General features: G+C 45.1%; 1 protein-coding gene across 4 annotated transcripts in view; it reads right to left on the bottom strand.

Annotated features, from left to right (window-relative positions):
- The window catches only part of LOC135512092 (caskin-2-like), an 89519-nt gene continuing 73206 nt past the window's right edge, over positions 1 to 16313 (bottom strand). The window contains exons 12-21 of one of the 4 annotated variants that reach the window (XM_064933747.1): positions 12986 to 13117; positions 11159 to 11248; positions 10650 to 10807; positions 10395 to 10476; positions 5755 to 5840; positions 5395 to 5505; positions 5144 to 5245; positions 4741 to 4879; positions 1879 to 4492; positions 1 to 1800 (exon numbers count right to left, since the gene is read on the bottom strand). In XM_064933747.1, coding sequence (XP_064789819.1) covers positions 1704 to 1800; positions 1879 to 4492; positions 4741 to 4879; positions 5144 to 5245; positions 5395 to 5505; positions 5755 to 5840; positions 10395 to 10476; positions 10650 to 10807; positions 11159 to 11248; positions 12986 to 13117 — 3611 coding nt within the window. In that variant the 3' untranslated portion in view covers positions 1 to 1703. The remainder of the gene's footprint in view (positions 1801 to 1878; positions 4493 to 4740; positions 4880 to 5143; positions 5246 to 5394; positions 5506 to 5754; positions 5841 to 10394; positions 10477 to 10649; positions 10808 to 11158; positions 11249 to 12985; positions 13118 to 16313) is intronic. The other 3 variants (XM_064933748.1, XM_064933749.1, XM_064933750.1) reach the window with 3 other exon arrangements.

Below are 16313 nucleotides of genomic sequence, written 5' to 3'. Positions count from 1 at the left end.
TACATATGCATGGAATTTAATTTAGATAATATGTCATCTTATAGATACTTACCCAACTCCAACAATAATTAACCATACTATAGTATATTACATGTTAAATAACATAAGATAAAACAAATTAAAATACTTTTGAAATGCCATAGTTACACTTAACATTGAAGTGAATAGGTGCCCCTTTTGTTAAAACAAAGGCAAAGTAAACTAAATTCTCAGTTTTCAGGAACATTAAAGATTTATCTCATGTTAAAAATATTGACACACTTTAACGTAACATTGGGTAAAGTTTAAGACGAGAATATAATACAACTTACAATACATACATGTTAAAAATGGACCCTTATTCCCATTGGTAAAATCTGGTTGGCTCAGCGCAAAGCTGTAGGAAAGCCACACATGCTCTATCATAAACCTGTGCTCGATGTCATAAATCACAGTACACTTTTCTGTGTTATTGTGCTGTCTGCCTAGCAAAACCATTGATCCAGGGTTATGTGCTTCAGTTTAGATAAGTCCTGGTGTGTGTGCCTCTCACTGATGCTATTCCAACAACACAACCCACAGGTGCATCCCTCAGTAAGCTGTATCCCTCAGTAAGCTGTATCCCTCAGTAAGGTGTATCCCTCAGTAAGGTGTATCCCTCAGTAAGGTGTATCCCTCAGTAAGGTGCATCCCTCAGTAAGGTGTATCCCTCAGTAAGGTGTATCCCTCAGTAAGGTGCATCCCTCAGTAAGGTGTATCCCTCAGTAAGGTGTATCCCTCAGTAAGGTGTATCCCTCAGTAAGCTGTATCCCTCAGTAAGGTGCATCCCTCAGTAAGCTGTATCCCTCAGTAAGGTGTATCCCTCAGTAAGGTGTATCCCTCAGTAAGGTGTATCCCTCAGTAAGGTGTATCCCTCAGTAAGCTGTATCCCTCAGTAAGGTGTATCCCTCAGTAAGGTGTATCCCTCAGTAAGGTGTATCCCTCAGTAAGGTGCATCCCTCAGTAAGGTGTATCCCTCAGTAAGCTGTATCCCTCAGTAAGGTGTATCCCTCAGTAAGGTGTATCCCTCAGTAAGGTGTATCCCTCAGTAAGGTGCATCCCTCAGTAAGGTGTATCCCTCAGTAAGCTGTATCCCTCAGTAAGGTGTATCCCTCAGTAAGGTGCATCCCTCAGTAAGGTGCATCCCTCAGTAAGCTGTATCCCTCAGTAAGCTGTATCCCTCAGTAAGGTGTATCCCTCAGTAAGCTGTATCCCTCAGTAAGGTGTATCCCTCAGTAAGGTGTATCCCTCAGTAAGGTGTATCCCTCAGTAAGCGCTTGCGTAAAAAATTCTGATGACAAAGTGTTTGTGTAAGATATCTCCTCTCCTCAACCCTACAGCACCCCTCTCCCTACGGCTCCCATCTCCCTTCTCTCACCCTGTCACATTCCCTCACCCTTCCTTTCCCCTCTCTCTTTACCTCCCTCATACTTTCTGTCATCCGCCCTATGATAGTGGATGTTGGAAACATGCAGATCAGTCTAAGCAAGTTTAGGGCACCGTTCTGCATGGCTCGCTAATTCCCTATATAGTGAAATACTTTGACCAGGACATGTAGGGCTCTGGTCCACTATATAGTGAATAGGGTGCCATTTGGGTCAAAGCCTAGGTATCTAGGCAACCCAACCCAATCCATTGAACCCTGCTGATCCTATTCAGTTTGCCTTGAGTGAAATGAAGAGGATTTAATCCAACATGGCATCCAGCTGGTCAGCGAGGTCACCAAACATGTTGCCGATGTCATCCAGAATATTCCCTGCTGCTTTCACTGTGCCGCTGCCACTGGAATAGAGAGAGGAGAGTGTTAATACAGTGAGTGTGTGTGTGTATACGTGTCTGCCGCATGTGTGTGTGTCTTACCCGTCAGTGTCGTCCTGAGCCAGTTTCCTCTCTACATCTTTCAGCGCTTCCTCGAGTGACGTGCTGGTCTCATCCAGCCTCCTCTGAACCAGTACCTCCGAGCAGGCCTTACCAGCCTGGGCCTTTACTGCTTGCCCTGCCTGGCCTGGAGGCCCTAAGGTGCGGTAGGATGAAACGGGGGCTGCCTGGGCTGGGGAAGTGAAAACCACACTCTGGACCACATTGAGAGTCACACCAGGGGAACGGGCTGTAGGGGCTGAAGTTATGGATGTGCTGCGCTGGGGAAGTCTCGAGACAGTAGCAGGCATCTGGTGAATTACTGGCTTGGATGTTATTGTTTTCTGTGGACTGGCTGGTTTGGCTGCTGTTACTAGTTTCTGTGGATGGATCGGTATAGAGTTGGTTGTGCGTGTATTTTGTGGGCTGGCTGGTATATGGATAGTTGCCCGTGTCTGTTGACAGGCTGGCCTTGATGAAGTTGTGTGTATTTGTTGATTGGCTGGTATAGGAGTGGTTATATGGTTGTGTGTGCTACCTAATTTGGACATTGGTGCTGTCTTCTGTTGACTGCCTGGTTTAGATGTAGTTGTGTGTATCTGTTGACTGCTTGGTTTAGATGTAGTTGTGTGTATCTGTTGACTGCCTGGTTTAGATGTAGTTGTGTGTATCTGTTGACTGCCTGGTTTAGATGTAGTTGTGTGTATCTGTTGACTGCCTGGTTTAGATGTAGTTGTGTGTATCTGTTGACCAGCTGGTTTGAGGGGAGTGCTGGTTGGTTTGGTAGACAGAGGTGGTTTCTGGCATTTCCCTGTCGATCCTACTCTCTGTAAACTGCATCCTGACCTCACACCTGCTTCCTCCTCACTCTTTATGTCTCTGTTTGTGTGTGTGTGGAAGCCGTTGGACCGGCTGTGTGTGTGCGGCTGGGTGTGCGCGTCATCTTCGCTGGGGGTGAAGATCTCGTCCAGTGTGTGTGTGTCCCGGTCTTTGGGCTGACGCCGCCGTTTGACCGTGTCCGACTCTTTGAGGTTGAACTCTGGGATCTCCAGGGACTTTGGGGGCTGCATCTTTGGGTCTTCTAGAGAAGCCTGGGGTTGGATTTCAGGCTCTGCCCGACAACCTGCTCCCAACCTGGGCCGCTGTTTAATGGTGAGGTTGCCCTCCTCCGCGAAAGGGAGGTTCTCACTGGAGCTCCTCTGAAGTGACGTAGAGCTTTCCAATACTGAACCACTCTTCCTCCCTCTCTCTCCCTCCTCTTCTGGGATTCTCTCTATCCCTCCATCTCTATCCCTCCGCTCGCTCCCCATCCTCCTCAGGCCTTCCAGCCCCAGAGCGGGTACAGGTTTGTGGGAGGCGAGGGTGGAGATGCGTGGGGAGGGTAATTCTACCCCCTTAGAGGGACTGCCCCTGGGCCCGGACCCCTGTAGCCTGGCTGCAATGCTCCTCACACTGCCTGCACTCTCAGTCTCCACCCCTGGCACCTCCACTGACACTACTGCTGCTCCTCCTGATTCGTTGGCCTGGCTGCCACTCACCGAGCTCAACCTCTTAGGTGGTGGTGGGGGCGGGCCTTTGCGGCGAGAGCGCACAGCGAATGTGTGGCTCCGGCTGATGTGGCGTTGGACGGCGGAGGATTGGCGGCCTGGTTTGCGTCCAAGTGTGGCGTACGAGGGCATGGTCACCGGGGGAACGGATTCTTGCGCCAATAACTCGTCGTCTTCCGGTTCTCCATCTGACAGAGAATAGTGTGTCAGACTCTGGGTGCGTTTCTTAGGGCCCTTAAGGGCCTCTGTGTTGAGGCCTAGTCCTGGGAGGGGGACAGCTCCAGCATGGGGCTTGGGTAGACCTCGCTGGCCCAGATCGGTACCTCCTCCCTGGGTGTGGAGGTAACTGAAGGTCCTCTGTGTGGGGGAGGCCTGGGGAGAGAAGGAGGGGCGATGGGGGTGGGCAGGGGACTGGCAGGGTTTGGGTTTACTGGGCACGGGCACGGCTGGGTAGGCGAAGCGGGGCATCTTGCTGGGGGTGAGAGGAGGGGTGATGGGGGTGATGGGTAGTTTAGTGGGGGGCTGGTGCAGCTGGTCTGACCACAACTCTGTGGGTCTCTGCCTGTCTCTCTCTGGACTCCCTCCTCCCCCCTGTCTCGCCCATCTTCCTCCCACTCCCCCCAGGCTCTCGTCCGAGCGACTGTACACTCCAGCCGATGCCAGAGTCTGTTGGTGAAGCTCTTGGGAACATCCTGAAAAATTCCCAGAATTCCCAGATCCGCGGGAACGCGTTCCAATGCTCTCCTGGCTGAGCGACATCGGCGACACCACACCCCTCACACACATCCCAAACCCCCCTATCCCCACCCCTCCTCCTCCTGCCCTGCCCATCATGGCATTTTGTAGCTCTGTGCTCAGCTCGCTGTCCTGAAAGGAAAGGAGGGGTGTCCTGGGAGTGTGGGGGGATGGGGGGCAGCAGTCGGCAGGGGGCTCGGGGGGCTCGATAGCCACCAGCTCCAGAGCCGCGAGGGGTTTACTACACCGTAGCGTGCCGGAGCCATTGGCATGGTGACGGGAACGATGCAGGTCGCATAAACGCTTCACGGCTAACATCAGCTTCTTCTGATGACCTGGGAGAGAGAGAGAGACAAAAATAAATTCAATACAAATTGTAGAAAAAGAACTATGAAAAATAATGATGATAAAAAGTGGTTAAAAGGGTTGATCATTGGTTGTCGACACCAAGGCTGTTATATTGGTGAGGGGGAATGTGTCCAAGAGCTCTCAAACACCTTTCTGACAGACAGATGACCTTGCTTAGTGTCAGTGCATCTGTGCATCTGCAGTGTGTGTCCCCGTGCGTGTGAAAATCCCTTACCCAGTTTAGTGATTCCTATCTCTGATAAGTCTTCCCATGTGATATCCTTGACGATGCTGATGGTGTCATAACCGTTCTCACACAGTCTTTTCTGGTACTGAGGGAGACCAATCGCACTCAACCACTCTGACAGCTCAGACTGACAGAGAATGGAAACAAAGAAACAGCATTTATTCAATAGAGTGAGACAGAGAGAGAAAGACAGAGGGACAGAGGGTGTGCTTCTTGTCCAATGGTTGTACGACAAAACACAGTTACTGCTGATTGTAAAGGTGTACATGAAACACTAAGAACTAATTATTATTAATGACATAGAGAGAGAGAGATGTGCAGTCTATCAAAGGCTTGTTGTTATCAGCCATAACTGTGTACAGAGTGCAAAGGTCATGTGAAAGTCTCTTACAGGGATGTAGTCAGGTAGCCATTCTGGGATGTTTAGGTTGCCTATCTCCATGGAGATCTTCTTACGGTGGCCTGGCTTGGTCACACCGATAGCTGTCAGGTCCTGGAGAGACACACACCAGGTTAGAAAGTCCCACGACTAGGCTGTCAATGATAAAAATGACTACAGAACACATTCATCCATGCTCGTTCATTTTGTTGACCTAAGAAGAGGTAAATGTGTGAATGGGGTAATACAATCCAGCGTCTGACCTCTGGGGTCATCCTACTGATAGTAGGCACATCGTATCCTGTTGTAAGGAAGTTAGCAGTGTAGCTCTCCAGCTGGAACTCACACAGCCATTGGTAGATGGCCTCAGAGTCCTATAGACAGAGAACAGAAGGTTATCACACATGCACAACCAAACCTCATGAGGTTGGTGGCACCTTAATTGGGGAGGACGGGCTCTTAGTATTGGCTGGAACGGAATAAATGTATTGGTAATTGCACTCATCAAATCAAATGGTTTCCATGTGTTTGATACCATTCCATACCACTCCCCTCAGCAGCCTCATGTGACACACACACACATAGACGAATGGACACACACACACACACCATATTCAACTCACCCTGCCCTCCAGGAGCTGATCTGGACGCATGAAGCCACCCTGCTCCCCTGACCGAGTACCACCGCTGACCTGATGATGCGGACCACCTGGGAAAGAGAGAGATTGGGAAAGATTCCAAAATCAATGCACAGAGGTCACAGATCAGTTGGTAGACCCCTGGATAGTGGGTTTGATACCTGGGACCACCCATAGGTAAAAGATGTACGCATGCATCATTTTGTCCCTTTGGATAAAAGTGTCTGCTAAAATGGCATATACATTGAGTACACCAAACATTAGGAACACCTTCCTAATATTGAGTTACACCCCCTTTTGCCATCAGAACAGCCTCACGTCGTCTGAATGGCACACATACACAATCCATGTCTCAATTGTCTCAAGGCTTAAAAATCCTTCTTTAAACTGCCTCCTCCCTTTCATCTGCACTGATCGAAGTGGAATTAACAAGTGACATCAATAAGGGATCCTAGCTTTCACCTGGTCAGTCTATGTCCAGGAAAAAGCAGGTGTTCTTAATGTTTTGTACACTCAGCGGTGTATCACTAACAGCCTACTGTAACATCAAGCTGAATAAAGGACCGAGGTAAAGCTGTATTATCTTGTAGATCTGTAGGGTCAGTCAACAGATTACTGCAGCTCACTGAAGAATGCATCTTCACCATTCCTCTCTGTCTCTCTCTCTTTCACCTGGGGCCATGGTTTTGATCCCAACCTCTCTCCCTCACTTCCCTCTCCTTCATTCCAAACATGTCTGGGCCCCATCCCCCCTTTCTCCCTCCAGGGGTGAAGAAAGCACCTGAGTGAGAGGTATTTGGACCATGTGTTTGTGTCTGTACACACCTCATCAACCCCTACATCCAAAACACACGCATGCTTCTACTCACAGGGCTGACAAAAACAGAGACAGAGAGAAAGCGCAACAGTGAGAGAGCGAGAGAGACAGAAAAAGCTGGAAACCTGGAGAGCTAGAATACAGGGCATACATTCCTGCACACACAGCTTGTATGAACATATCAATACCATAGGTATACACTGTATCTGGAAACTAGGCCTAAGCTGAGTAGTGTAGCAGTGAAGTGGAACACAGCGATCACACAGAGTACAGTGTAGCACACCTTTATCGGTTTATAAGAAAGCTGCCTGAACAGCACCCCCCCTCATGTATCACATCTACCGTTCTGAAAACAGAACATGACACTTGAATGAAAGGACTACAGTGCAGGACTGACTGAATAGGACCCTGTCTGTGCCAGTCTTACACACAGACATGACCATACCCACACTAAAAATGTTGCTGTAAACTTACATCAATGTTACAGAGTTGGCCACTGGAATTATATATTACAGTACTGTAAAGAGCAATGCATTGTGGGGCTCAATGGCACAACAATACTGCTGATCAGAAACGTGTATCCCAATTATCCAGCACTGTCTCACTACATAAACCCAGAGTAAAAACATATTCCCCGCAGAACAGCAAAAAAATATATGCTCAGGTGAAGAAGTAAACAAACAAAACACACTTTAGTAAACAAAACTCTATGGGTCCATACTTAAGAACATTAGAAATGTTTAAAATGCGCATCTAACAATTAAACTTCTCGACGAAGTTGCACGTGATAAAAGGCGACATAGTTGTTCCCATTACATAACCTGTCACATTTAGCACTATGCTAACCTGGCCAGGGGGCAGTGATTATGTCCGGTAACAAATTCTGCATCAGCCAATTACACATGTTTACGTAGATGGACACGATAGAAGACTTGTCAAATGGCACCAACACACACATTTCTACTGGACCAATAACTCGCAGTGTATCGAGCCTGGCGCATGCTATTTTTTTGCTGTAAATTTGAATCCCCGGTGAGATATAGCTTTATCCTTTGAAATGTAGAATGACATTTATTTTCATAGTTTGTTGAGAAGGGAAGTGCAGCCAAAACCTTGTATATAAATATATTTAATGAGGAGTTTCTTGGAGTCCCTCTTGTAGACCGATACCTACAGAGGTGAAACGTTAGAACTGCCGGAGAGCACCAGAGCGATACTCTGTCACTTCTCAGAATGCTGGTCGTTAATAAAGTTTAGATCAAAGCTGAATAAATGTCTCGCAATAACTTAATGATTCATTTGTATTCTGCCAAGGCCGGACATACCGAATATAATAGCATAGTGTAACGTTACTGTTAGACTAAAAACACCACTTAATTTTTTTAAATTAATGTAGGCTACACTTACATGTAAAACGTTTTATATGCATTATTAAATTAATCATCACATATGCGTTATTTTAATTGAGCATCAAGGACCAGCAGTGAACCGTTTTTTCCTTAATAATCAAGCTTGACGCGAAGGGTCTCGAACCCACGTCTAGTGTGGATGGACAAAATCAATATCCCTTCGGTGGCGCGTTCCCGGTCTACTTAGCATGTTACTGTACCCCGAAGATACAGTCAATCACATTAGCGGAATACGCCATCCAGTAGCAATGGTATTAGTGGTACATGACAGATATTTGAGTAAAACCTCCTTTGTTTTTCCAGTAAAAGCACATGGATGTGTGTTAAGCAAAACGGTGCGACTTTTGTCATATATGCGAGAACATGTCTTTCGAACTGTGTCTAACGCTAGTAACCTAGTCAAGGATGCATGTGGCAATATTGGGACTAAACTTTCTAGACCAAGTAAACATTGAATGTGGAGGTTTAAAATATCCCTCTGGTGACCAAATTGACCTATTTTAAGAAATACCATTGGTTGGTGGATATAAAGTCTAAGATCTTTGATAGGCTAATGAGGAATTTGTTACAGCATAGGGCTAAATGAGCCAGACAGCTAACATGTAGCGTTGTATTACGTGCATCTCAAACTTTGAATAATGTTTGCAAGTATGGACCCCATGTATTTAGCTACAATAATGAAGGTTAGCGTTTTTCGTCATTTAATCTTTTGGAGGCAGCTCTGCAGAGTTGTCACGAGCTGGCACGGACACAACATCTCATTTGAAAACTAACCCTAACCACACTACTAACCTAATGCTTAACCCTAACCTTAAATTATAGCAAAAAGCGATATTTTGTTTTCATACTTCTTTACAATATAGCCTATTTTTACTTTAAAAGCTGGCCCATCTAGCGGATATCGCTCAGTTCTGCCTCCAGGACAAGACTCATCCCAATAAACGTCAACCTGCCAAAATAACCTTATCTTCTAACTTGCTACATTTAGCCTGAAAATAGAGATGAAACCTTTTCACCCTGGCTCTCTGACAGACTACATTTGAGGTCGTTTTTTCCCCTGTTTCTCTTAAGTTGTTTAGGTCAAACAACAAACACTGGTAAACGTCTCCAGTAAAATTACAATCACACTAAAATCAGAGTAATTAATAGCTGAAGAGATTGCAGATAATAACAAGGAATAGCCAGGAGAACTAAGTCTTACCCCTCTGGAACAAGGAAAATGGTGGAGCTCCTGTCTTTTTGCACCTCATCTCTCTGCCTCTGTGAAACTGAGTCATAAACATATCTCTCTGTCTCTCTCTCTCTCTCTCTCTCTCTCATCTATCTTCTGTAATTTTCTTTCTTCTCTTTCAACCCATCTCCAATGTCTCCCTCTACTCTGACTCTCTCTCACACACACAGACTATGTTTTGTTATTCTCTCTCACTGACTTTCTCTGTCTGTCTCCTCCCCTTTCTCTCTTAACCACTCCCTCTCTCTGTCTTGGTGAAGTCTTTCTGTTGTTGTCTCTCTCCATCCCTTCCTCCTCCCTTCCAGGTCAGGAGCAGCTGATAGCGGTTTGTTCAGGCCTTACTCAGCAGAACACCGTAAGCTGACAGAATACCTGTATCTCTCTTTCCTCTTGTCCTAACCCGAACCCACAGATGAGAGACCAAAGACTCACTGTGTCTCTTTTTATTGCTTCTGTAGAGAGCTGAGCTTCTGCCTGTGTCCCAAATGGTAACCTATTTCCTATATAGTGCACTACTTTTGACCAGAGACCTATGGGCAATGCCATTTGGGACTCAACCTATGTCTTTTATGTTTTGCAGTGAGGTGAGCTGGAGCTGAAATCTCCTCATGTATTTTATTGGTTTATAGTGAGGAGATCCGTTGTCTATATTGGTTTGTGGAGAGGTAAGTTTCTGTGTTTATCAGCTGTGTAGAAAGCTGGTTTATGAATTGTTGATGTAGAGGGGTAAGCACTGTATTTCTTTCTCATTTCCCCACTGCCCTGTGGCTGTAGCTAGCTACTATTGGCCTGGCCTGGGCTAGAAGGTGGATCGTCTGACCTCGTAGACTGAATACAGCTACTTAACAGACAAAAAGGCATACAGAATATACTGTATCGACTGAAAATTACAGACAAAATGTCTGGGGTTGGCATGGGAAAATGCTGAGTATAAATAGATAAAGAGTTGAAGGGAAAGAGAAGAGATTAGAGGAGGGTAGAGCAGAAGTGTAAGTAGTGTAAAGTAGCGTTGTGGTCAATTCCATTTCAATTCAGAAAGTAAATCAAATTCCAATTCTAATTCCAAATGTTGCTAATTGAAAAGTATTCAAGAGAATTGGAATTGCAGTGTACTTCCTGAATTGAAATGTAATTGACCCTAACCCTGGTGCACAGTAGTGTAACTAACCTGTAGATCCATCAGGTTGTTTGCTGTGGACTGGTCCTACTGAGCGAAACTGCTGTTCTGATTCACCAGCAGAGGGAGCCAGCTACACACAGAAAGAGGAAGAGCTTGTTCAGCTATTTGTGGTTTATATATATGACTGTTTATTAAGGTGAATGTACTTTCTATATTTTTTTTCCTGCAACCAAGTGTAACCTTTACTTCGGCTAGTGATATCTATTAACATTTCAAAAATTATTGCCAGGTCACTGTGCTCACCTTGGCCATGTAGGAACCCAATGTGGCTGCGGTTTGGCGAGTGTGTGACCCGTTCTGTCCAAAACTGTTCTCTGAGCTCTGCCCGCTGCCAGCACTACGACTGCTGCCCACACTACCTGCACTGCTGCCTGCACTGCCAACACTGTTCCTGTCTCCTGCTAGAAGGAGAATGAGGAGAGGGGGGAGGTAGCGAGAGAGGGAGGGAGTATAACATTGTGGCAAAGTTTGCTTCCATGGGCATTGTCACCCCTCGTCAGGGAGGGAGAGAAAGGAAGACAGAAAGAGAGGATCAGTGGAGAAGTGTACAGTACAAGATTGGGTCAAGATCAGGGAATCAGCTGGGAATGGACACTTGGAGGGGAACAGGTCAGCAGCATGGGTCTTTAGGTGGGGATGGAGGCATTAATTTGGACTTTATGAGGGGCAGAGGGTGGTACATCTAGCAGAGTGGGTAAACAGAGGGGCACGAGGTAGTCTGGGTAATTGGGTAGCTGGGTACACACTCTTACCAGTGTGAGAGTTCCTGAGGACCCATATGTCCTCACTGGGGCTAGCTGGACTAGCTGGGGCTGAAAGGAGACTGCCAGGTGTACAGGTACCTAACAAAAACACATACTGTAAGCCAGGGCTGGTGGAGGTGTGCTGGGGAGTGGGGGTCATGGGGGAGAGCAGGGTCAGAGGACTCCAGGGTGACTCTCAGCGGGACTAAGGCGGGTATGGAGTAGGGGGTGGGGTATTGGGGGGTTGTCAGGGCCCCAATGGAAATAATAGGCCACTTTGTTTCCACAAAATTGACTTAGTGGATGGAGAGAAGTAGTGGAGGTCGAGAACATCTGTAAATAACTGTCACTTATTTTAGATTTAGTTTTGGTCTTTATGAGTAAAATACATTTTAGTCTTAGTCCCATTTCACCCTTCTTTAGTTTTAGTTATTATCAGTCGACTAAAACTTTGGACAATTTTAGTCTAGTTTTAGTCAGAAATTTCTGTCCTATTTTAGGCATTGTAGATTTCACATAAACCTCTAACTTAACTTCCAACATGCACATAATAGCTTCCACTCCCTTAGTCACAGCCATTTTAGTAAATTAATGGTCAGTGATTTTTTTCTATTAAATAATTAATATTTAGGCCACATCTAACTTCCATCATGTGCACATTCAGATAGCCTTGTCCAACTAGGCCAACTATCTCCTTGTATACCTTAGCTGGCAACATTGGTATTGTGACAGATTGTAACTAATGCCAGCTATAATTAACCATATACTACAAAGCCTTGGCTACAGGTTAAACAATTTACAGCTCAGATGTTTCCCCCCCATTTACAGCTCAGATGTTTCCCCCCCATTTACAGCTCAGATGTTTCCCCCCCATTTACAGCTCAGATGTTTCCCCCCCATTTACAGCTCAGATGTTTCCCCCATTTACAGCTCAGATGTTTCCCCCCCATTTACAGCTCAGATGTTTCCCCCCCATTTACAGCTCAGATGTTTCCCCAATCATAACTGCCATGGAAGTAAATAACATTGGTTTCCTTGAAAAGGGGATAATTTGATCTTTAATCCTTCTCACCCCCCCCCCCCTTAATGATTTAGATGCACTATTGTAAAGTGGCTGTTCCACTGGATGTCAGAAGGTGAATTCACCAATTTGTAAGTCGCTCTGGATAAGAGCGTCTGCTAAATGACTTAAATGTAAATGTAAATGTAAATGCCAGAAGTATTACTGTACTCCTGATTTCCAACAAATAATAAATATTTGTTTTTCCCATAGGAAAAAAGCAACCGCAACTCGCGTTTGTGGACGGCGAGAAACCGCATCTGACTGAAAAACAAAAAGTAGAGCTTCTGAAGTGATCAAAGCAAAAATAGCCTACATTATAGTAAGATAGAGAGTAAACATGATTGTTTCTAGTTGAGGTTAGTTACAAGTCAAGTGTCCTGGCTTTGCATCAGTTCAAAAGATTTAGGGGTGACTGAAGAGAACGCCTGGGAGCTGTGTGGAAGAGCCACGCAGATCAGCTCAATCAAATCAGATGTCAATTCTGCCAATGAGAGGATTGCATTCAATGATTTGGGCAAAACAGATGAAAACGAGCTTCATGTCAAATTAAATGCACCTTAGTCTCACGTGTAATTATTGTCTCGTCACATTTTCGGTGACTAAAATGAAAAGTAATATGTAATAGTTAGTGATTTTTCCAGGGCATCTCTTCTCATGATTGTCATAGTTTTAGTCAGGAAAAATTGATAATTGAAAAGCATTTTTTGTCATAGTTATTGTTGATGGAATTAACACTGGTGTGTGTAGGTGGATGTGTGCATGCTTGTGTTTACCCGCGTGGCCGTAGTACAAGGTGTAGGAGTCATCAGTCTGGGGGGTAGAGCCAATACTGGTGGGAGGAGCTCTGGACAGGAAGTGCTGCTGCCGTTGGCTTGGCAACGAGACCTGACGTGAGAGAGTACCCCCTGCAGACCAGAAGCAAAACACAACCACAGAGCTTAAAGCGGTGGTATTCAAATTGTTTCTATGGGGACGCCATTTTATTCGCCAGAATTTCTGGTGACCCCAAAACACCCCAAATCTAATGACAACCTTAAAATCAGCACATTTAAATTTTTACAAGTCATTACATTTTCATCTCTCTTATCAACATGAAAATAAAACAGTAAGTACATTTCCTCAAGAAAATAGTAATTTTCAAATGATCTTTAAAAAATAAATTGTATGTCTCGTAAAATAATTTTGTCGAACGCACAGCAATTCCCCCGCGACCTCACTTAGGATACCACAAGTTTGGATACCACTAGGGGTACCCCGACTTTGAATAACACTGGCTAAATTAAAGGACGGAGAAGGTGTGTGTGTTTGCAACTAGTACACACCGAGGATATGTATCCTGCATTCTATCCTTACAGATTCATAAAACCGCCAAGGCAGCTAAATATATGTATGAATCCCCAAGCTCCTTATGTATAGCTAGTGAATGAATGTGACAAAATGGTGGTAGCAAAGTGGTTCAGCAGGAGCTTTCATTCCCATAGAGCCATAGAGAGGGCTTTCATATCAGCACTTATGCTGAGGGAGGCTTACCAGGCTCTCAGTGTGTGTGTGTCCACGAAAGCAGTGTGATGCTGACATATCAGCACACACACACACACACACACACACACACACACACACACACACACACACACACACACACACACACACACACACACACACACACACACACTCAAAGGCGAACACACGCACATTTCTGACTTCGCCTCTGATAAGTTTGCTCTCGTAGCAAGGACCTGTCAACGACTCAACTGAGCTTTCAACTGGGATTTCCCTTCACACACACACAAACTTGTGCACTCCCACTCCTAACGCAGTCTCGGGGTTTAGAACTGAGCTGACACTACCCAATCTGGCCCTGCTAATCTGATTAAACGGTGTGTGTGAGTTTGTGTGTCTGCCTCCGTGAGTGTGTGTGTATGTACTGTGTGTGTATATAATTTGAGAGTTTATTTCAGGACCTCTAGCTCAGTTAGGGCTGCTGTTTGGTATACCGATGGGTATTTACAGCTGTAAAGTTGGTGTGGTATTCTATTGTTGAAACAAGCTACAGTGGCAAGAAAAAGTATGTGAACCCTTTGGAAATACCTGGATTTTTGCATAAATTGGTCATAAAATTGGATCTGATCTTCATCTAGGTCAAAACAATAGACAAACACAGTCTGCTTAAACTAATAACACACAAACAATTATACGTTTTCAGGTCTTTATTGAACACACCGTGTAAACCTTCAAAGTGCAGGGTGGAAAAGTATGTGAACCCTTGGATGTAATAACTGGTTGACCCTCCTTTGGCAGCAACCAAATGTTTTCTGTAGTTGCGGATCAGACCTGCACAACAGTCAGGAGAAATTGTGGACCATTCCTCTTTATAAAACTTTCAGTTCAGCAATATTCTTGGGATGTCTGGTGTGAACTGCTCTCTTGAGGTCATGCCACATCATCTCAATCGGGTTGAGGTCAGGACTCTGACTGGGCCACTCCAGAAGGCGTATTTTCTTCTGTTGAATCCATTCTGTTATTGATCTACTTCTGTGTTTTGGATTGCTGTACTGTTGCATTACCCAACTTCTGTTGAGCTTCAATTGGTGGACAGATAGCCTAACATTCTCCTGCAAAATGTCTTGATACACTTGGGAATTCATTTTGCCGTCGATGATAGCAAGTTCTCCAGGCCCTGAGGCAGCAAAGCAGCCCCAAACCATGATGCTCAGGTGTTTATACTACTGACATGTACAGTGGCAAGAAAAAGTATGTGAACCCTTGGATTTAATAACTGGTTGACCCTCCTTTGGCAGCAATAACCTCAACCAAATGTTTTCTGTAGTTGCGGATCAGACCTGCACAACAGTCTGGAGGGATTTTGGACCATTCCTCTTTACAGAGCAATATTCTTGGGATATCTGGTGTGAACCGCTTTCTTGAAGTCTTGTTACAGCATCTCAAATCAGGTTGAGGTCAGGAGACTGACTGGGCCACTCCAGAAGGTGTATTTTCTTCTGTTGTTGATCTACTTCTGTGTTTTGGGTTGTTGTCCTGTTGCGTCACCCAACTTCTGTTGAGCTTCAATTGGTGGACAGATAGCCTAACATTCTCCTGCAAAATGTCTTGATAAACTTGGGAATTCATTTTTCCGCCGATGATAGCAAGCTGTCCAGGCCCTGAGGCAGCAAAGCAGCCACAAACCATGATGCTCCCATCCACCATACTTTACAGTTGGGATGAGGTTTTGATGTTGGTGTGCTGTTCCTTTTTTCTCTCCACACATAGTGTTGTGTGTTCCTTCCAAACAACTCAACTGTAGTTTCATCTGTACACATAATATTTTGCCAGTAGCGCTGTAGAACACGCTGTGGCTTCTTCCGTGTTGTCCTCCCATGAACACCATTCTTGTTTAGTGTTTTACGTATTGTAGACTCGTCAACAGAGCTGTTAGCATGTTCCAGAGATTTCTGTAAGTCTTTAGCTGACACTCTAGGATTCTTCTTAACCTCACTGAGCATTCTGCACTGTGATCTTGCAGTCATCTTTGCAGGACGGCCACTCCTAGGGAGAGTAGCAACAGTGCTGAAATTTCTCAATTTCTAGACAATTTGTCTTACCGTGGACTGATGAACATTAAGGCTTTTAGAGATAATTTTGTAACCCTTTCCAGCTTTATGCAAGTCAACAATTCTTAATATTATGTCTTCTGAGATATCTTTTGTTCAAGGCATGGTTCTAATCAGACAATGCTTCTTGTGAATAGCAAACAAAAATTTTGGAGCGTTTTTTTATAGGGCAAGACAGCTCTAACCAACATCTCCAATCTCGTGTCATTGATTGGACTCCAGGTTAGCTGACTCCTGACTCAGGGTAGCCTAGTGGTTAGAGCGTTGGACTAGTAACCGGAAGGTTGCAAGTTCAAACCCCCGAGCTGACAAGGTACAAATCTGTCGTTCTGCCCCTGAACAGGCAGTTAACCCACTGTTCCTAGGCCGTCATTGAAAATAAGAATTTGTTCTTAACTGATTTGCCTAGTTAAATAAAGGTAAAATAAACTCCAATTAGCTTTTGGAGTCAGGCCTAAGGGTTCAAATACTTTTTCCAACCTATGAATGT

The sequence above is a fragment of the Oncorhynchus masou genome, chromosome 24 (genome assembly GCF_036934945.1).
Source record: "Oncorhynchus masou masou isolate Uvic2021 chromosome 24, UVic_Omas_1.1, whole genome shotgun sequence".
Taxonomy (NCBI): domain Eukaryota; kingdom Metazoa; phylum Chordata; class Actinopteri; order Salmoniformes; family Salmonidae; genus Oncorhynchus; species Oncorhynchus masou.
The sequence above is the reverse complement of the archived record's forward strand: the minus strand, read 5'-3'. Positions and strand labels throughout refer to the sequence as shown.